This window comes from Canis lupus, chromosome 36, assembly GCF_048164855.1.
Source record: "Canis lupus baileyi chromosome 36, mCanLup2.hap1, whole genome shotgun sequence".
In the NCBI taxonomy this organism is placed as follows: domain Eukaryota; kingdom Metazoa; phylum Chordata; class Mammalia; order Carnivora; family Canidae; genus Canis; species Canis lupus.
Window position 1 is genome coordinate 9,187,671 of NC_132873.1, and position 23,256 is coordinate 9,210,926.

The window sequence follows — 23,256 nt, forward strand, 5'->3', positions numbered from 1 at the left end:
AACATGAATTTTTGAAATAATTTTAAGTAAAAAATATTTGATACCTTTAATGAAGATGAAATTAGTAATGAAGATGAAATTAGTAATATTAATTTTTAAAAAACTTTTATCTTCAACACTTGAGAAGGGAGGTTTATAAACCACCAGAATAATATAGCTTCTTAAGAGTCTCAAAGTTCTGTTATTCAGTCAGTAATCATGCTGTTTGGTGGTTTGCCAAATGAACCAATTTCCTTCTCTGAGTTTCCTTTGGATTTCTGCATCTCTGGGTCCCCTTCTCTTCTGCAAATTCTTATTCTCAGTATTTGGCATTAAACTGAGTGATAAAATTAACCACTTTATATTCTTTCCATTTTATCACTTTCATTCTTGCAATATAAATTTTCCTTCCCTGCTGATCTACAGAAAATCTCTTTTTAAATTCTGCTAGTCAGCTAAATCTTTTAAGGTGGTAAGTTAGAAATGTTTTAATGTCCTGAGCTGGGAAGTATAATTAGAAAATCCATTATTAAATGTTCTGTTTATATTTTATAGTAAATAATAACCATAGCACTATGAAAGGTATGAAGTTTTTGAATTAGATAAATCTGGATATAAAAACTAAATAATCATTTACTGTATATATGCCACATTATTTCACATCCCTAAAACTAATTTCCTCCATTTATATAAAAGGTAAAATTAAAAAAAAAAAAGGTAAAAACTTCATAATATGGTAAGAGTAGAAATAATTTGTGTAAACTAGCAAAATAGCTAAGACATAGTAGGTACTCTCTTTAATGAAAACCATTTGGCACTTATTATGGGGGCAATGAATATTATTATTCTAATTTATTTAGCTATGAATTGCTCAGCATTGCTGTGAAAGGCAGAGATTAAATGAGCCTAGGTTTCTATTGGGAAATATGAGTTATGAAATTAAACTATATTCTTCCAGTTATGTCCAAGATAGAGTAACTGGCTAGATTTACACTCCCGGGGGCACCAAGGTGGCTCAGTCAGTTAAGTGTCTGCCTTTGGCTCAGGTCATGATCCCAGGGTCCTGGGATCTACCTCACATCGGGCTCCCTGTTCTTACTCTCCCTCTGCCTGCTGCTCCCATTGCTTGTGTTCTTTCTCTCTTGTTTGGTCTCTCTCTCTCTCTGTCAAATAAATAAATATTTTTTTAAAAAAAGATTTATACTCCCAATAGAAATAATGAAAAACAAAAATCGTATATAAATAGTGTTTTTTTTAAGACACTGGATATTATGCAAGGGAAGACAGTGATCCTTGAGAGCTGGGAACCAAATACAAGAAGCTCTATGATTGCTCAATGTTTCTACCCTCAGAATTTCTAGGTCATACTGCTAGGTTGTGAAACTTCCCAGAGGTGAAAATACACAGTTCAGGTCTTGGGGAGACCAGGGCAGTCTGAGTTTGCAGGATAGAGTACTAGTGAGGAGAGAGATGCTCATAGACAGAACTACAGAGACCTGCAGATCATTTCCCTCAAATATTCAGCTGAGTATTGATCAGCATATGTATGTGAGGAAACTACCCAAGGCTTGGGGAAGAACCACCAGGAAACAGGGCTGGGTAAAGTGCCAGTCATCACCAGCCAGATGGGAAAACCTTATGATTAATAGGTATTGGGTACGGTACTCTATATTTCTTGCCTTAGTGGGAAATAATAAGCCTAGATTGAGCCCTGTTATAGTCCTGCTGAACACTCTTTAAAAGCCAAAGATAAAAGGATCAAAGTAACTTAACTTTGTACTGTAACAAAGCTCAAAAATCTTTATAGAAAAACAAATGTCCAGCACCCAACAAGGTAAAATTTGCAATGTCTGACAGTCAACAAAAAATTATCAGGCGTGAAGAGATGCATGAAAATATGATTCATATAAGGAGATAAAGCAATCAATAGAAAAGGTATAAAGCTAACACAGATGCTAGAATAAACAGAAAAAAGAACTTCAAGACAGTTATAACTTCATTACATCTATTCAAAATCTTTAAGTAGAAATCAGGAAAACAAAGCCAAACCTAAAACAAAACACAAATGGAACCTCCAGAGAGGAAAACTACAAAGTGCGGATATGGTTATTGGCAAATAAGACATTGCACAGGAGATTAGTAAGCTTGCATAGTAGAAACTATGCAAAATGAAAGAAAAGAAAATTTAAAAAGACGAACAGAACATCAAGCGTGGGACAATTTTCTGCAGCTTATACATGTATAATTGGGGTTTTCAAAGGTTGGGGAGAGAAAAGATACTTGAAAAAATATGAGCTAGAAAACTTCAAAGTTTGATGGAAACTGTAAACCTATAGGCACAAGAAGATTAATAAATCATAAGCATAAGAAACACTGAAAAGATTACATCAAGTCACATAATAATCACAATGCACAAAAATAGTGATGGAGAATCTTAAAAGCAGCTGGGAGTGGAGTTGGGAAAAAAATGTCTTGCAATTATCAGAATAAAAGTAAGAGACGACTGATATCTTGTCAGAAAAAAAAGTCAAGGGAGAAGACAGTGGAGCAATATCTTCAAAGTACTGAAAGAAAAACAACTATCAAGCAAGAATTATATACCAATGAAAATATCTTTAAAAAACAAAGATTAAATATTTTTTAGACATGAAAAATCTGAAAAAAATCACCAACACACTTGCCCTATAAGAAATTTAAAAATTCATTCAGATTGAAGAAAAGCTATGCTAGATGAAAATATTGATTTACATAAAGGAAATGGAAAGCATTGAAAATGATGAGTGTCTGTGTGTGTGTTTTATACATATATATATATATAATTTTGTATTATTTAAATTTCACTTAAGGATGACTTACAATTTAAATAAAAAACAAAGTATTGTAGGGTATACAACATATGTAAAAGTAAAAAATATGGCCACAGTCTTACAAAGGTCAGGAGGTTTAAATTCAAGTGTACCATTTTTAAAAAAAGATTTTATGTATTAAAAAAGAAAGATTTTATGTATTTATTTGACAGAGAGCAGGAGCAAGGCGAGCAGCAGATGCTGGATCATGACCTGAGCTAAGGGCAGACTCTTACATGACTGAGCCACCAAGGTGCCCCTCAAGTGTACCATTCTTAGGATTCTTATACCATACCAGGAGTGAGCTAATATTACATGAATGTCAAATCTGATGAATTAAAGATATATACTACAAGCCTAAAGAAACCAATAAAACAACAAAATAATTATAGTTTAAATACCCAGTAAAGAATAAAATACAGTCATAAAATATTCTGAAGAAGATGGAAATGGAAGAAAAAGGATTATTAGAAAAATAATCAATATGATAGATTTAAACATAACCATATATCAATAGTTAAATATAAATGGTTTAAATACCTCAATTAGAATGCAGATATTAAAAAGCAACACCAAACACTATGCTGCCTACCAGATAAGGACTTCAAATATACAAACACAAATAGATAAAAGTAGAATGATGGGAAAAGATGCAGCATACTAACACTAACAAAAACAACAAAAAAGGCAGATTGAATGTATTAATGTCAAAATAAGGTTACTGAGCAAATAATATCAGGTATGAGGAATGTCATTTATTTTTTTATTTTTATTTTTTTTAGGAATGTCATTTAATAGGTATAAAGAAGTCAATTTATGAAGAAGTCATAATGAATCCTAAATATTGATGCATATAATAAGAGTTTCAAAGTATATGAAATAAAGCTAATAGAACTGCTAGAAGAAATGCACAAATCCAAGTATAATCAGAGGTGTCAATAATTGTCTCTCAGTAACTGATAAAACAGTAGGCAGGATGTCAGTAAGGATCTGAAACACTTAATATCAATCATATTGGTGTAATTACAGGTACAGACTACTATACTCAAAGATAGTTTTTTTACAGGTACATGTGGAATATTTATCAAGATAAGGTACATTCTTGGCCATAAAACAAATCTCAATAAATATAAAAAATTCAAGTGGTAGAAGCATGTTCTTTCATCTTTGTGGAATTAAATCTGAAATCAGTGACAAATAGTACCTAGGGAATGTCCACTATTTGGAAACTAGCATACTCTAACTCATGATTCAAAGAAGAAATCAAAAAGGAAATAAGGAAGCCATTTTCAATTTAGCGAATATGTAAACATGTACCAAAATTGGCAGATGATGCTAAAGTAGAAAGTAGGCTGATTATAGAAAACACCTATATTAGAAAAGGAGAAATTTCTCAAGTTGATTATGCCAGCTTGTACCTTGAGAAGCCATAAGAAGAAGAGCAAGTAAACCCAAAGTAAGTAGAAGATAGGAGACTTTAAGGACTAGAGCGGACATCAATGACATAGAAAACAAAAAAAAAAATTAGCAAAGATCAATAAATCCCCAAATTCATTATCTAAGAAAATAAAAATGGTAAAACTCTCACCAGACTAATAAGGAAAAAACAACCATGGAAAGGAGAAATTACCAATATCAGGAACAAGATGGAATAACTACAGAATTTTAAGATATTAAAAAGATAGTTAGGCATTATTAACAACTTTATGATTAGAAATTCAGCAACTTAGAGAAAATATAATGCCTTGAAGAAATAAATTTTCCATTCTAATTCAAGGTTCAATAACCCAAATAATCCTGTATCTATTAAATAAATTTGTTTTAAAAACATGGCCATAGAGATAACCAGCTTAGATAATTTCATAAGCCATTGATAAATTCTGCCAAACAAATAAGGGAAAGTTAATAATAATTCTACACAGGCTCTTCCAGAAAATTGAGAAAGGGGGAATATTTCCCTTACTTATCCTATGTGGGCAGCAATACCTTAATACCCAAATCTGACAAAGATAGAAAAAAAAGAAAGAAAGAAAGAAAGAAAGAAAGAAAGAAAGAAAGAAAGAAAGAAAGAAAGAAAATGAAGGAGAGGAAGGAGGAAAGGAAGAAGGGATAAAAATCCTGCATACCAACATATCTCATAAACTTATATTTTTTTAAAAAAACATTTTAGCAAATCAAATTCCACTATATATGAAAGCATGACCAAATCTTAGGAATGCATGGCTGTCTTAATATTTGAAAATCAGTGTAGTTCACTATACTAAAAACTATAAAAAAAATTACATGATCATCTTAATAGATATTGAAAAAGCCCTTAACAAAACCCAAAAGATAAAATCTCTTGGCAAAGTAGAGGTAAAAGTCAACATTCTCAGCCTGATATGGGCATTTATGAAAAACTTACAGGTAAAATCATATGCATTTGGGTAGGACCAAATGATTTCCCTTTCACATTCAAATAGCATAAGACTGTATGGTTTCAGTACTTCTATTCAACATTGTATGAGATGTTCTAGAAAATGTAATAAGAAAAAGAACTGACAAACATCCAGATTGGTAAAGAAGAAATAGAACTATATTTACATGTAAGAATAAATATCTATATAGAAAGTCCCCCCCCCCAAAAAAAGAAAAAGTCCAGTGGACTGTCCCAAAAAAAAAAAAAAAAAAAGGCAGCAAGATATGGTAATTGAGTTTAACGATGTTTCAGGATCTAAGAACAATGTACAAATATAATTTTATTTCTATATGGTAGCACCAAGTAACAACTTTAACAATTCATACTAACTACAATAATAATTTTAAAAAGAGAAAGAAATGCTTTGGAATAAAACTGACCAAAGATGTGGAAAGCCTGTGCACTAAAATCAACAAAAACAGTGCCGAGAGAGATTAATGAAGAACTAAATAAGCAGAGAGACATACCATGTTAATGAACTGAAAGATAATATTGTTAAGATGTCAGTTATCTTCAAATTAATGTATATAGTCAATGCAATGCCAATCAAAATAGACTTTTTTGGGGGTAGAAACTGATATATTGATTCTGAAATTTAGTTGGAAATACAAAAGACTTAGAATAGCCAAAATAACTTCAGTGGAACAAAATGGAGAGTTGAGAAAATCATGAAAATGTATTTAGGCATATTTGGACAGCTGATTTTCAGCAAAGTTATGAATACAATCCAGTGGAGAAAGAAAAGTCTTTTCAATAAATGGTGCTAGAACAAGTGGATATAAGGGCACCTGCATGGCTCAGGCAGTTAAGCATCTGACTCTTGATTTCGCCTCTGGTCATAGTCTCAGGTTTGTGAAATGGAGATCTGCACAGAGCCTGCTGAAGATCCTCTTTTCCTCTCCCTCCGCACTCCCACAACAGATAAAAAAATAAAACAACTAGATATACATATTAAAACAAAACTGCAATCAATTCCTTGCATCACACACACAAAATGAATCACAGACCTAAATGTAAAAATCTAAAAGTAAAACATTTCTTGAAGAAAACATAGGAAAAATGTTTTTGACTTTGCATTTGGCAAAGATTTTTTAGTTAAAACACCAAAAGCACACTTCATGAAAGAATACATTGGTAAATTGGACTTCATTATAATTAAAAACTTGCTCTTTTCAAATGACACTGTTGAGGGGATGAAAAGATACAGCACAGACTGGGAGAAATATTTGCAAAGCCTATGTCCAATAAAGGACTTGTCTCTAGAATTTACACAAAACTCTCCAAACTTAATAATACAAAACAACCTAATTAAAAAAAAAAAAAAAGAAAAAGAAAATGGGCAAGTGATTTAACCAGATATCCCCTTTAAAAATATATACAAATGGAAATTAGCATATGAAAAGACGTTCAACATTAGGTTGATAGTCATTAGGAAAATGCAATTTAGCACCATAATGAAATAATAATACACTTCTATTAGAGTAGCTAAAATTAAACAGGATTGATGATCCCAAGAACTGGTGAGGATGTTGAGTAACTGGCATTTTTGATATACATTTTTGATGGGAATTTGAAAAATAATACAGCCACCCTGAAAGTTTGGCATTAAAAAAAAAAAGTGAAATATGCACCTACCTATGCATCCAACATTCTACATATAGATATTTTAGCAATAGAAAATTAAGTCTATATCCATAAAAAAACTTGGTTAAGGATGTTTATAGTTTTATTTATAATAGTCAAACACTGGAAACAATCCCAATGTTCATCAAGAAGTGAATGGATAGATAAAACTGTGGTATAACTATCCCATGGAGTACTTTTCAATAATGAAAAAAGGAGTAAACTATTGATAAGTACTACAATATGGATGAATTCAGAATAATTATGCCGAATGAAAGAATTCAAGCAAAAGAAGGTACATACTGAGTTATTCCATTTATACAAGGTTCTAAGAAATGCAAATTTATGTATTAATTTCAGTCATTACTGAAAGCAGAACAGAGATTGCCTGGTTTGGGGTGCGGCAGAGAAGAGCCAGGAAGAAGTACGGGGGGACACAAGGAAAGTTTTGGGAGTGACAGACATGGGTCCTTTCTCGACTACAGTAATGGCTTCACAGGTATGCATACGTCAAAACGGTGAACTATATATTTTAAAAGTGTAGAGTTCATTTCATGTCAGACCTCAGTACAGCTGTTTAGAAAGATTAAAATAGTCTCAAATATAATTATGGCTTGTAAAATGTTAATAGTCACCATATAACTATGGAAAGAATAATTCACTTGAAACAATCACTTCTTCATACACATGAGTAAAGACTAACATGATGAATGAAGAATGAATTATCCATATATTATGTCCATATTGTTCCTTTCCTTATTTTGCCTTCTCTAGTGATTATTGCTGCCTTTGAAAACCTTTTGAATGTAACCTTTGTTATTACGACCTTTAGGTCTGCTCAATCTTGACCTGAATATCACCTCCATCACCTCTATGGTATCTCCCACCTGTGTCATTTCTAATCCCTGGGGGATCTGCCTTTGTCCATATTGGGATTTACCATTCCTAGATCCTTGCGAACCTGTAAGTGGCTGCACTTTAACTACAGGGTATTTTGTGGTCTGACCCTTCCCTTTAATTAAGCCTTGTTGTATTTCTTGTCCTGGTATAACATTATCTCAGATGACATGGCTGGTAATTATTTCAGCTTTTACCTTCCTCCCACCCATCCTTCTTTTGAAAGAGAACAGACTCTCTAACAGACACCTGGGAAGATATATATGGGTCTCAGGCTTTGAGGTTCAGAATTACCTGGAAGGCTGATTTAGATACAGAATACCAGGTCCTACTCCCAGAATTTCTAATTCTGTAGTTTTGGGGTGGGTTCAGAAAATTGCATTTCTAACTAGTTCCCAGATAATGGTAATGTTGCTGGCCCAGGGTGGGGGCGGGATGGAGGCGGGTTGCTACTTTGAGAACTATTGCCTAAACACTACTGGCTTTGAAGTTTAATGGAACAGGGTTCAAATCCCAGCTGTTGTCTGAGGCTAATTTATTTAGTCTCAGTTTGCTCCTTTGAAAATAAGCAATTGTTATTGTTTTTTTTTTGTTTTTTTGTTTTTTTTAAATTTTTATTTATTTATGTTAGTCACACAGAGAGAGAGGCAGAGACACAGGCAGAGGGAGGAGCAGGCTCCATGCACCGGGAGCCCGATGTGGGATTCGATCCCGGGTCTCCAGGATCCCGCCCTGGGCCAAAGACAGGCGCTAAACCGCTGCGCCACCCAGCGATCCCGCAATTGTTATTGTTACCTCTTTATGGGATATTGTAAAGATGAAATGTGTTAATATCTGCAAGGCACCTAGAATGTATGAAGATTTAATAAAAGCTAGTGTTACTCTTGGTAGATTAACTATCATTATTAGACCACTTATTGAGAGAATATATGAAAAAGACAAGTATTTCCCTCAGCATGTACCATCAGCAGACATCTCCTTTTATTTCACTCTTCTGGGACTCATTGTTCCCTCACTTATCCATCAGGTACCTGTCCAAGGCCTTCTCTCTCTGGTCCAGGGTCTTCCCACTGCCTCCTGGCTATCCCAGCTTTCCTCTTCCCTACATTTAAACTCATTAGGCCAGTGTTTGGTGACTTAGTTGTCTGATAAGCCTAAGAAAACACATGTAACTTAATTGGTGTCATTAATACCTGGTGTTCCTCCCAGCTATTTTCCTCAAATTTTTAGTGATATCAGTTTTAGAAATGAAAGACATCATGAGCATCAAAGTGTTTAGGAATGTGTGTGTATGTGGATACGGGCTTTGGCAGGCTGGAAGGGGGGTACATTTCAGATGACACTGCATGGGGGGCTGATTGCTTCGCTAAGCTCAGGAACCTCACTATTGCATTTCTTGGGAGCTAAAACAGAAACCAATTAAGTTTGTTGTTGTGGTTTTTTACCCTCAACCTGCAGGAATTCTGGCTTGAAAGGCTTGCATGCTCTCTTCTACTGCAGCTTTCCTACTGTGTTGCGTTTCATTGTCATCTGTCCCCACTCTTAAAGAAACCATCAAGTCAAAGCAGATGGGTCAAGAGCAGGCCGACACCAAGAATGCCACACCTTAATCACATGACCTCAGTCCCTAGTGCCTACAGCTTGCTCCTATTTTAAATCCTAACACAGAAAGTTGGGAGTGAGGCAGGCTTTCAAGATTTGGATACGACACTGCCAACCATTTCGTTATTTAATGATGTTGGAAACTAACTGAGCTTAGCCTTCCAGAAGATGGGTGTGTTGCTTTATGGACCTTTCTGCAGCACACATAAAAGTGACGGGTGAAAGGAAGGGAGGACTCAGGGTTGGCTGGTTATCTACCCTGACAAGCAGCAGCGTTTATGGCTGCTCTGTGTCATCACCTTATACAAATGAAGCTCATGTAAGCAAAATAAGTATGCATGCAGGAACTTCCCATTTCCCTTTTCTCAATTGAGGGGCATCCAACCATAAATATGTTTCAAAAGAGGTTTAACATTTCTGATAGATTGATTTGAAGCAGCTCAGAGCTACATTTAAATATCAGAGGTCTTACTGCAAGGGCTTCCTGCCTCAGCAAGTGTCCTGGTCGCTATATGCTGGAAAAGGCATTAGTTAGCGAGTTGCCTTTGTCCCTGTGTAAACCCTTCTTTGATTTTGTTTCCAGTTGCACAGTCTGATTTCTAGAGTTAAATATGATCCCCTGCAAACAGGTTTTCTCCCTCTGCCCCCGGATCAAGTCACATTTTCTGAATTTGTTTCCTGTCTTCACATTAAGCGCAGTAGTTTTTACCAAAGACTGACAAATCACATATTCGGTCAACGCTCATAGCTTCTTTAATCATTAAAAAGTCCAATCCCTATTGTTAGATAAAACATATCATTAAGGATAATATTGACTAAAGTGTTTTATTAATTTTGCACTAAAGTGACCCATTTGTTACATATGGCCAGTTCTTAAGAAAGAGAAGCTTTAGGTGGCCCTGGCAAGATGATAAAGCAGTAAAATAGCAAGCTGGACATGGTTTCCCCTGGCAATCAGCCTGTCCCTACTAGATCACTTCAATGTGCCTCTTGCTGATATATGTACTAATAATATTAGTGGTAAACTAAAACAAAGTTAGAACGTAGGAAAGAAAACTTCTGATAAGCATCTTCCTTCCCGTCATGCAACGCATCCTAGACTCTTCATAGGAAAACTCTTGTGAAATGGAAGACTAATACTTTTCAGAAGTAGCTGCATTTAAATTAACTCAAATAATAAAATGTCTTATTTAATTTTAATTTTTCCCAAGGCACAATATGGGGGTTTACTCAGTTCAAAACCATAGATGCATACCTACTACATGTTGTAGGTAGTGGGGGATACAACAGCAAACAAAACAAAAATCATTGCCTGTGTGGAAGTTATACTCGTGTGAGGAGGTGGGGACAAGCAACTCAAAAAGTAAGATGTATACTATATAGATGGAGAATGAAAATGCAGGGAACAGGAATGGGAAGGGATGGATTGAGTGTTACAGTGTAGCTCCCAGAACCAGATGCAGAGCAGAGTCTGGCAGATGGGTAACCCAGAGTTTTGGTCTCTTCTTCACTAATGACATGGGATGTGGAAGGCCCAAGAGATTTCCTTCCGTAAGAAAGGAAATCTGGAATCCATGCCTCAGGCGTAAGTCTGTTAGAGACTCTTCTTGCTCCAGTCCTCTGAAACTTCTGGGACAGAGAGTCCTATCTTCCCAGAGGCCCTTCAGCTTTATCCTGCCCAAGTGCTTCTGAAGACATTCAAGTACAAACAAAGGTCGAGGGATACTATTTAAATTGCACCTTTGTTTTATTTTTATCTGACTGTGCAACATTGACGCTATTTAGTGAGGGGGGAAGGCGGTGGGACACAGCTTGCTCTGGGCTTCTCTGAAAAGCCTGAGCTTCTACATGCTAGTGTTGACATGAGAGGAAGAAGTACTACTTCATAATGTATCTGCATCAGAGAGGAGGTTTGGAGGAAGCCAGATGCTGTACCTTAATTTGTGCCTTCATGGTCGGCAGTCACCTATTAGTCTCTGGATGCCTCTCAGAGCTACGTGGATATATGAGCCTTATGAGGAAGGGTTCAAGGGTCATTGTGGACTAGGGGTTCAACAAACCTGAGATGAGCAGTTCTATTGTACCCTCTGTGAAGCTCTCCCATGGCTAATGACTTAAACCTTCCTTAGGGAGGTAAGATTATTTCTGGGAGTTCATGAATCTTGGCATGACTAAATGCCTTGGCTTCACCACCAGAACCTACACCTACTTAATTACTCCTAGAATCAAATCCAACTCCCATGGAACCTGTCAGTGATCCCAATTGCCCTTTTACTGTCATCCCTAGTTCATAGAGGCATCTTAATTAGAGATTATTATATACAATCCTAGAAGTCAGTAATAGTCTATAGAAACATAATTGAAGAGAAGCTCAAGAATAAGAGAGAAAGTGGGGTTAAGAATAGCAAATGCACAGTCAGTTCTGGAAGATATATTCAACACTCTGTGAAACTACTAGGTTTGAGCCAGATTATCTTTGAGGTGATACGAATGTTTAGGAACAAGATATTCAGTGTGTGCGTGCGTGTTCATCACCCTTCCTCCAGTATCTCAGGTACCCCATGGGGTGGTGTGCTGCACCGTACCCATGGCACTCGAAGATGTGCATGTGACTCCCTAAGCAAGTGTGTGCTTTGTGGGATGACCAGACTCAACATTCCAAATGTTGGGGGAAAAAAATAGTCCCTAAGAATTTCCTATATGATGAGGAGAAAACACAGAGAAAAAGTTCATGCTTCTGAATGAGTTGGCCTTCCTTCGTTTTCTGAAGGGCTGGGTATCCCTGATGATTAAAGAAGAGAAGTGATTAGCAGGAAATAAATGTTGCATTAATTTTCATTGTGTCAACATTATAAAATAATGCTTTTGAGATTTAATTTGCTGATGAATTAAGAGGGAATCCTGTTGGTTTAAGACAACGTAAATATAAATATTTTCCTTCATATTTCAGAGGAATCTTTATGAAAGCAATGGGAAATTATTGTTTGTGGCTCATTAAAATAGCTATTTATAATTACTATGTTTTGACATCTACTTTATACCAATATGATAATTCTGACCTTCAGTTATAGAGTCAATGAAATGCAGACTTTAAAACTGCCTTTCATGGGTTGTGCTTTCATCATGAACTATTTCAGGGGCTCTGTAGCAAATGAATATGTGCAATGGCCAGAAAATTTTTCACCTTCTGGGTGTTTGTTTTATGTATGTTTCACTTGTTACTAATTGTCTATCTAAGGGGAAGTGAGAAAATATCAAATGAAGGTGAAAGACTTGCATCCAACTTTCAGACTTAAAAGGCTGATCTTAGGAAATAGCTTCATGAAAATGTAAATGGTATATTTAAGCAATTGCCCTAATACTTTAGTGAATATTTTAGCAATTGCCCCTCATAGATGCATAAAGTGGGTGATGGTTTTCCAAATGCTTTATGAAGAATGTCATAGTTGCAGGAGTTGAAGGTCAATGGTAGAATCATTAGCTAATTAATTTATGGAGTACAAATTTACAACAAGGAATCATAATGCCATTTCTAATAAGTTATACATCATCGATTATTAATAAATTATAAAAATAGAAAGGATTGTACATGATCTTTTTAAAGAATTTGTCTATTTTCTGTGTTAAACAGTAATTGTAAATCACAGAGATAATACATGTTTGTTGTAGGAGATGTAAAAAAAATATAGGTCAGCAAAGGGAAGAAAGTAGAAATCCTCTATTATCCTACTCCATGGAGTTAAGTACCATTAACGCTTTGAAGTATTTCCTCCTGGTTTTTTCTATATGTATATTTTCTTTTTAACAAAAATGGGGTCATATTTGCATTGACTTCTGGCCCATGGTTTAATGCAATAATATACTCTGAACAGATGTTTTTGTGTGTGTGGGAAATGTCCTTATTTTTTTCTATGATATTATTTGTAATATTTTCTTAGTAATCAGTCTATGTAGATATACTTTTTTTTTTAAAGATTTTATTTTTATTCATGAGAGACACAGAGAGAGAGAGGCAGAGACACAGGCAGAGGGAGAAGCAGGCTCCATGCAGGGAGCCTGACATGGGACTCGATCCCAGGTCTCCAGGATCAGGCCCTGGGCCGAAGAGGGCACTAAACTGCTGAGCCACCAAGCTGCCCTATATTACGGTTTTTTAAACCCTATTTATTGTTGAATTTTAGGTTTCAGGTTTTCCAAATTTTGCTTTTATTAATGATTAAATAATAGCTCTATATACACATCTTTATATGCTTGTCTGATTATTTCTTTTTGACGCCTTCTAGACGTGACACTGATGGATCAAAGTCCTGAACACTTTCATTTCCCTTCAGGGAGGATATATCAGTTTACACTCTCACTAGTAAGGCCCGGGAATGCCTGTTGCATTTTACCTTCCTCAAACTGGATATTATCTTCTTTTAGTTTATGAAGAAATTTATGGATAAAATTATGTGATCTAATTTGCATTTAAGTCATTCCTGTTATAGATATTTTTGGAGTTTTATGTTTAGGAAGATCATCCTTATCCTGATAATAAGTTAATGTTTACATTATTATAAAAATTCCTTTATGGTATCATTTTTTTAGCATTTAGATTTTTTAAAAAAGATTTTATTTATTTATTCATGAGAGAGACAGAGAGGGAGAGAGAGAGAAGCAGAGACACAGGCAGAGGCAGAAGCAGGCTCCATGCAGGGAGCCTGATGTGGGACTCGATCCTGGGTCTCCAGGATCACACCCTGGGCCAAAGGCAGGTGCTAAACGGCTGAGCCACGCAGGGATCCCAGCATTTAGATCTTTAATCCAACTGAAACTTACTTTTCTATAATGGGTAAGCCAGGAATATAATTTCACTTAAAAATGATTAACCTTTAAAACAACTATTTTTGGAATAATATATTCTTTCTCCAGATACTTGGGTGTCAACTGTATACTAAATTGTGGGCTAATTTATAATTTTCTAGTCTATTTATCTGTTTATTTTTTCCTATTTTTATACTGTTTAAAATTATTTTATCTTTATACATTGGTTTAATATATCTGGTTGGCTGAATTGCCCAATCTTATCAAGTACATTATTTTTTTGTACTTAAATTTTCCAAGTTTTGTCAACTTACAAAAAAAATTACATCATATAAGAAATTTGATAAGATTTTCGTTTAATTTGTCATTAGAGAAATGGCAACTTAACAAATTTGAGTTTTCACATTTAGAAATTTGGTTTATTTCTTTATCTAGTGTTTTTTTGAATAATTCTTAGTAAGGTTTTGTGATTTTTTTAAACTGTATGTATAGATATCCTCCAAAGATTAATAGTTATTTAATGTTAGTGTTTTTCACATTAAAAGTAGTCTATAATCTGTTGATACTAAATAGATTTACTTTTACAATTCTGAACCAGTGAAACTAAAGTTTAAAAATGCATTGCATGATATGAAAAAAATAAATGAAAGGTAAATGGAAGCTAATTAAATTGTAATTCAATACAAATGCCTCAATGAGTATTTACAGGAGGAAATAAGCTCTTTTTTAAATTGTCAACTAATAACATGTTAAAAAGAAAATTTAAATCTATAGTTATTTCTACAAATATTCTAATCAATTTTAATTATCTTAAAACTTGAAATACAACACAGGAAATGAATAACACTGCTTCCTCATTTGGCATTTCAAGCATCTGTAAATAGAATTGCTGAGTAAAAGATACATATACTATAATTTTGATACATATTGTCAAGCTTCCTTCCATAGGGTTTGTGCCACTTCATAAATCCACCAAAATAGGAGAGCTTGCCTGTTTTTTCACAGTACCAACAATAAAGTGGGTTCTTAAATTTTAGGATTTGTGCCAATATGTAAGTTAAAAAGAAAAACTATCAAATTTTCATTTGGATTTTTTTCTAGAATTGGTTTGAGCAATTTTTCACATGTTTTGGAAACTTGTTTTTTGTGGAATGACTTTTGAAATTCTTTGCCCATTTTTAAAGTAGAATTGTAGGTCTTTCTTCCCCTACCAATTTCAAAGAGCTCTTTATATATAAGTGAGATTAACCCTTTGGGATATAAGAGTATAATCTATAATTAAAATATTTTTATATTTTTATTTTTTTTACAGCGGTGTTTTGTTTTTGTTTTGCTGCATGGAGATTTTTGTTTGCTTTTAAAAAATAGCCACTTCAAGATTACAAATCAAATGGTCCAGGTTCTCTTCTTGTACTGTTTTGGAAAAAAGGTTTATATTTAAATCTTTGTTGAATTGAAAAATTACCTGAGTTATAAGGTAGAAATTTAAAATTACTTCTTTCAGACAACTATCCAGTTGTTCCGACGTCATTTCTTTTACAAATTACCTTTGCCCCATTGATTCAAAATGCTAATTTATCTGTCATATACCAAATTTCCACGTGTTGCTAGGTCTATGAACTCTTTTTTTTAATATTTTATTTATTTATTCATTCATGAAAGACACACAGAGAGAGGCAGAGACACAGGCAGAGGGAGAAGCAGGCTCCATGCGGGGAGCCTGACATGGGACTCGATCCCAGGTCTCCAGGATCTCACCCCGGGGCCAAAGGCAGGCGCTAAACCACTGAGCCACCCAGGGAATCCCAGGTCTATGAACTCTTTATTACATTTCATTAATGTCTTAGCATCATATACTAGTGCCATAATTTCACTTTACTAATACATCTATTTCGTGTGTGTGTGTGTGTGTGTGTGTGTGTGTGCAGAGAGAGAGACCTGTATATTCATTTTGTATACTGCTATCTTACTAAATTGTCTTTATAGTCGTTTTCAGTCTATTTTGGGTTTTCAAGTATACATTCATATTATGTGCAAATAGTAACAGTTGTATCTCCTCCTTCCCAATTGATTTCTTCCAAATTATTCCTTTTCTAATTCTGTTAGCTAGTTCATATCCACTCTCTACCTGAAACTTTAAATAATAGTGAGCATCTTTGTCTTTTTCCTGACTTTATTGAGAATGCCTTTAGTAACCTATTAAGCATAGTTCTGTTCTTTTGGACTGAGGTAGATATACGTTATCATACAAAAAGTATCCACTCAGTCTTATTTTATCAAGAGTTTTAATAGATTTTGCTGATTTGGATCTAATATCTTTATATATATAAATAATATTATCGTTTTGGAAATAGAATAAGTTATATTGATGTATTTCCTAATATCGAACTCTCTTTGTAAACTTCCACTTGATCAGGATGCTTAATTATCCTAATCCTTTTCTAGATTATTTTTGCTAACACAAATGTGCAATCCCATTCCCATGGTCTCTGAAAATTTTGATTTCAGATGGTGTGCTACTCTATATTCATTCTCAGAAGGATTATCATACATCTTGTTGGAGAAATGTCCATGTGTTTGAAGAATACTGCCCCAAACCCACTGGCCATGTAATGCACTATATGATATCTGAAATTCATTCTCTTTGTAAAATCCACAACCCAAGGGTTTCAGATTAGGAATTTTGTATTTTATTAGTTCCCTATCACTAATTATAACTACAGTTGCCCCCCCCCCACTTATTATTTTGTTTGTATTCTTTGGTTTGTATCAGTATGATACTCCAGAAAAAGGAAAAGAAAATTTTGTTCTTGTCTCTCCTCTGGAAGAGTTTAATTAACATTAGAATTATCTTTTATTTAAAGGTTTGATACAGCCTTTTAAATTATGAAAATAAAATAGTTTTTTTAAAAAAATTCATCCGGTAAAGAGGCTTATGAAATAAAACATCTGGGTCCTACCTTTGTACTTCTATTCTTAGTTTCCTTTTTTTTTCTTTTTAAGATTTTTTTTTCTTTTTTTATGTATTCATGACCAACACAGAGAGAGGCAGAGGAAGAAGTAGGCTCCATGCAGGGAGCCAGACGTGGGACTCAATCCCAGGTCTCCAGGATCAGGTCCTAGGCTGAAGGCAGCGCTAAACCGCTGGGCCACTGGGGCTGCCCATATTCTTAGTTTCTATTTTGATCGTTGGATCACTATAAAAATTTGGTGTGTATTCTTCCAAAACTTCCCTTTTGCCCCATACAAAAACAAGGAAGGGTTTAAAAAAATTTTTAAAAATCTGACTTATTAAGCTGAATAGTTTTTTATATTTTTTGAACATTTCTACTTTGTGAGCTGCCTGTTTGTATACTTTTCTTTGTTTTCATTATGATCAATCTTTTAGGGTTTAATATTTTAAATAGATTAGCTCTTGTTTCCCTCCCCCTTTACCTTTTCACTTTTCTCTAAAAGCAACCATTGGATCATTACTAGTGTTCTATTGTGTATCTACCTAGCTCTTTTCCTATATACATACATACAAATTTTAATGTCTACTTAAAATTGTACAATAGTTAAAATGTTTTAAGTATATATCCCTTAAAATGTATGTGTTATATAGAACATACGTTAGTATGTTATACATAAAAGAATACGTAGTGTGTACTCCTTGCTTATTTTACACAGCAGTAAAAAAAAAAAAAAAAAAAAAAGTGCCACTAAGGTCTTTTTAAAGGTTGCAATATATTTCATTAGTCCGTTGAAGGAACACTGTTTTCTCCCACCGGTTTGCTCTTAAAATGTAGTAAAAATATAGTATATGAATGTGGGGGAAAGTGCAAGAGGAGGGATTGCTGATTTCAAGTTACATGAAACTTTTGATGGAAAGTACCCTTCTTAAACATTGTTTCAATATTTTCTCACCCCTTTTTAAAATATCTTTGCTGATTTGGGGTATTATCAATTCCAAGTTATTATGAGTACAATATTAGTATCTCATTTAAAAAATTTTTATGTCCCTGGTCCCTTGTGAGGGTAAGCATATTTTCATATATGTATAAGACATTTGGTTTTCTTCTGTGAATTTCCTTTATATACTCTTCACCCATTCCCTTCCCTATAGAGTTGTTTTTCTCTCATTTATTAAACGGGGCTCATTGTATATTAGAGATACTAACAATTATATGTGTCATATGTTTGCTCCCAGGCACTTCTAAAGTAAGTGGATGCTTCTAACATCCCCTCTCTTATTTGTTCACTGCCCATCCATTGTCTTTGTTTCCATTTTTCTCTTTTGGCTGGTCTATTTCTTGCCTTATTTGTATCACTACTAAACCAGGAGAGAATAAGGGAAAAGGAATTAAACATTTGAATAGCGCCTGCAGTTTAACTATAAAGGATATGGAAACTTCTCACTCAGTGTGTTTGGAGGATTTTGTGGGTCCTTCCTGTCTTTTCCAATTTTTGGCAAAGTGAGACTCTTCCTTCAGAACCATTAATACTGACTGACTATATTTTGACTAATTTTTGACTATATATGCCACTGAAAATATGGAACTTGCTGACATATTGGCTGATCAAAGGTAAAAAATGTAGCTAGTTATTTGGATGCTCTAATGAACAAATATTAATAAAATGTATAATCATTTACCTAATATTCAAAATTTTGATATGATGCTCCAACCTAGACTGTTTTCTATGCTGTGCTACTTTAATTTTTAAAAAAATATAAAGATAGAATACCATAAAGAATATTCATTCATTCACATAGAAAGGACTTGGGCTGAAAGATAGGGCAAAGTAACAATCTTGGGGAAAGATGCGCAGTCAGGAAATGTCATATTTTTCAAGAAGGCATTTGAATTGCTAGCTATTGTAGAGATATAGAGGAGGGAGAAGCAAAGGCTTAATAGTATTTTAAAAACCAAAACCAAACAAACAAAAAAACCCAACCCAATAAATTCCTTTGTCAATTCCCCCCAGTCCTAGCCAAATAAAAAAAAAAGTACCTTCCTCTTTCTCCTCTTACTGTGTGTGTGCCCAATCACTCACATTTTCTTGTTTTGTTTGCTCTTGCTTAAGCTGAGAATGAAGATTTTTATATTAGCTGAATTTGAGTTTTAAGGTCAGGTGCGATAGATTCTATCATTTTAAACTTTTGTTTTATATCTTGAAAGCCTCTTGCTCTTGGCAAGTTATAATTCAGGAAGGCAGAGAAATTGATGTTAGTATGCAAAAGCAAAGTATTCGGCAGCCAAGATAATCAGCATTTATGCAAACTAAAAATGTTCAACATTTATGAAGATTTAAGAAATGTAGAAAATGTTATAGGACTGTTTACAAAGTAAGACTGATTGCCTGCACCTTGAATCCATAGGGTAGATTTTTATCTTTTTTTTAATCTAAGAAATTAGTGGCATACTTTAAGAGTCTACATGATAATGGGCAAACTAATCTTGTTGTATAGAACGAAAAAGACTTACCATGTGTTAGAAATTTAAGAAATTGGTCTAGTTGCATTCTGTCATAATAAACATGTACCCCTTCCTTCCCCGCCCCATCCCTGCTTTTCCAAACATGGGTCATCTGTTTCTGTTTTCTGGGCTAGGCTTAGGAAGAGAGCAAGCAGGACGGGGCGCAGTCTGTTCTCTCCGTGAAAGTACCAATATCTTTGGTGGTCATAAGGATTCTTCAGTGATCCTTAATATGCTTTTCTTTGACAATGATTATGCTTCAATTTTTGAGCACAAGTGACTAGTGTCATTTAATGATAAAGATAACATGTCATAATGTTATAATCAGAGTTTGTCTTTCTACTAAGTCTAATTCAGATTCATTTCCTTTATTAAAAAATGAAAAAAAGTTTGCTTGAAAATGACAAAAAGGAACAGAAACTGTAGTGTGCCATGAACTAAATTCTGGAAAACCTAACTTATCTTGTTCTCTTAACATGTGCTTCAGGGATATAATGGGTGACTAATTAAGTGAACAATTAAAGCCCATTCATTATTATATGATGTTTTTATAGAAAGGTTTCATTTGAAGTTAAGTTTCTACTCTGGTGCCTGGAGAGAAGTAGAATAATCTTGGATGGTATCAAATTAAAGGTGACTAGTCGATAGTGAATGATTTGACATTTGATGTAGACATTAACTCTGGATATATTACAGGCTTTGGTGTGGGGTAGCTAGGATGATGTAGTAGTGCGTGTGTAAACCCTGTGTTTTAAATATATGGTCTCGTATGCTTTAATTCTACGAGTATTCTAAATATGTCCAGATGAGGGTTTTTAACTATAAGCATAATTTTGTTTACCATAAATGTGAAATAAAAGCCAATCAGGGACACCTGGGGAAGAGAGGATCCTCAAGAACCTGTTTAGACAGTTGCTTCTGGAAAAAAAAAAGTCTTCAGTCAAAGACTTGTCAATCCTATTTTTAAAGATTGATTAGGTAGCTGATTTTTTCTTCTTTCTGTCCTTGGAGAAAATGAAAAATAACAGGTCCTCTTCCACTTTAGACTAACCATTCATATACTTTATGACAGTTAGGTCTCCCTTGAGCCTTCTCTTCTCCAGGACAAATTATGCTAACTCCTTGAGTCTGTCCTCATAGGTCCTATCTTTCAACCATTAAATCATCTTATTGTTCTTCCCTGTAACTTTTCCAGTTTCTTCAAAATCCTCTAAAAAATATAAAGTCTTAAATTGTATACCTTTACATATGTTAGATAGGTTAGGACTTCAGGACGATATTTATTTCCACCTTCTAAGTCAGAAAAGATGGTCACTATGACACAGGTCAGTTGGATGAGAGGAATAAGAATAAAAAGAGAAGGCAGGTTAGCAGTTTAATATTCAACTCAGTGGGCTCATATGATCAGAAATAGTAAAACTGTGCCTGCAAAAATGTCATAAGTGATCTTCCTAAGACCTTTGGAAGACACTAAAACACAAAAATTATTATAAAAACTAGTTCTAGTTGCTGTTTTTTCTTTAAATAAACTGATACCTCTTTTTTTTCTAATTATAATTCTATAAAGAAGAAGATTAGCAGATGAATTAATACAATGGCAAATACAGGACCAAAAAAAAAAAAAAGATGTGAGTGATAGAGGAAGATGAGCACCTGCTAACTCAAGGAAAGGCACAGGGATTCAGGATTAGAGTGACTTAGCTTAATTAAGAGCTCGAACCACTTTTCCAAGCAGATATTAATGATAGGAGGGAGTATTTGTGGAATGTTACCTAGTGGAGCTTAATTTTTTGGTAATACTTGACCAGTAGGAAGAGCATGATACTAGCTTGCGATATGCTGTCTTGGGTCTATGTCTATGGCACTGCATTGTCTTCTCTATGGCATCACTTTGAGTGATCAGCATACTGTAGGCATTTCAACCTCTCCATTCCATAAAAGCCAAAAGGGAACCCAGAATCTTATAAGTCAAGTTCTCCTCTGTTTAATTCCTGTGAGAGAAAGATTCCAGGGTAATAAAAACCTAGAATAGAAGCCCTAAATCCTCTAGTCTTTCTTCCTTCAACTTAAGTGCATCAATAATTGAATTTTATATTTCTTTGATAATTTAACTTTAAATCTAAAGTTTTCTCTATGCCCAAAGCAAAATACCTGGCATTTACCCTACTCTCTCTCCTGGGTTATGCACTATGAAATGATGTGAACTGCTTCATAGCCTCCACAAGAGTGAAATTAAGTCATTACAGAAAGGTGGTTCTGTGTTCTTTCCAATATCCTCCCTATAAATCAAAAATAAATAATAGGGATCACAACAAAGTCAGCTTATGAGAGCTCTAAATCCCCAGATGGAAAGCTTCGTGATGCACCCATTGCTGGTTCATTTTCATGTTAAGGTGGGAAAAAGATATAAATTTGTGATGGCCACATTGAAGAACCACAGGCAGATCTGAGAGGGCTCTTGCATTGAATGGGCAGTGGTGAAATATTTGTATTTTGCACTAACCCCTCTTTGAAAGCTAATGCAGTATGGTCTTACCATTTTTGCAGACAGGACAACATTGTTCTGGTTCATAGACTGGGTTGACACATTCAGGAACTGCGCAGTCTGCTACAACACAGTGAACTTCATTGCTGGGCTCACAGCGACACCATTCACATGGAGAGGGCTAGGAACAAATCTAAAATTAGCCCCTTTTCTCCTATAACTTAATGCTTGCACATTCATATGCTGTCAGAAGATAAAACATCAGTGCTTATATCGGCTTTACTGCATGAACTTCATTTACCATGTGTATGAGCATTCTTCCCCAATGGAAAGCAACCTGGAAATCCAAGCCAAAGTGGTTGCCTTGTGCAGCTCAGGTTGCTATGAGCAACTGGAGCACTCCAGGATGACTCTTCCTATGACTTATGTTTCTACTTTCCAAAGAAATGTTTGGACAACTAATATGTCACCTCCTGGTTTGGTTTCCAGATGCACTGATTGCTCTGCCTTCCTCTGGCAAACAGGAATGATACTGGAACATGTGAAATAAGTTTTTGCCATTTGCCACTTTTTCTCCTAAGAAAGAAAAGGATTACTGAGAAAAAATAAAATGGTAAATGGACATCCTTACCCTCTGTAGGAACTCTTCCAAGCTAACCTAGACTCTAAATGGCATTTTTTTTTTCAATATGAATTTTAGAAGAGATTGCATTTGGGATCCAAACTCCCAGGTACTGCCTCTTGAAAGATTTAGTGAATATCTTTCATCTTTCTGGCTTGCTTTTATGAATGAACTAAAATCGATTGACTTAAAAACCCACTATTTAAGAGTCAAAGACTCTAAAGATGGAATTGAAAAGTGATTCATTTAGAGAGGGAAAAAAGGCAGAAAACAATTTTTGTCTCGACAGTACTTACCAGCCAAGAGTGAGTTTGAGATATTCTGTTTCTTTTCTAGAAACTGCCTATACCACAAATCATCTCAAGCAGTGACCCCTCTGTGACTTTTTCCACAGAGGTGTTTAAAAGTTCTGGGTCTCCTTTCTCAAGAAACAGAGGCTTGGAATTCTGAGATAAAAACTTGGAGATCTCAGAAGTTATACAGGT

At 34.7% G+C, this 23,256-nt stretch overlaps 1 protein-coding gene and 1 long non-coding RNA gene across 3 annotated transcripts in view; one reads left to right on the top strand and one right to left on the bottom strand.

The window, feature by feature from the left end:
• LOC140625496 (uncharacterized) overlaps positions 1-7,405 on the top strand; it is a 161,958-nt gene extending 154,553 nt beyond the window's left edge. For both annotated transcript variants that reach the window (XR_012024830.1, XR_012024831.1), the window contains exon 3: positions 7,267-7,405. This is a non-coding gene — a long non-coding RNA (uncharacterized lncRNA). The remainder of the gene's footprint in view (positions 1-7,266) is intronic.
• VWC2L (von Willebrand factor C domain containing 2 like) overlaps positions 1-23,256 on the bottom strand; it is a 155,527-nt gene that overhangs the window by 107,426 nt on the left and 24,845 nt on the right. The window contains exon 3 of the mRNA XM_072812781.1: positions 22,201-22,330. Within this exon, the coding sequence (XP_072668882.1) occupies positions 22,201-22,330 (130 nt within the window). The remainder of the gene's footprint in view (positions 1-22,200; positions 22,331-23,256) is intronic.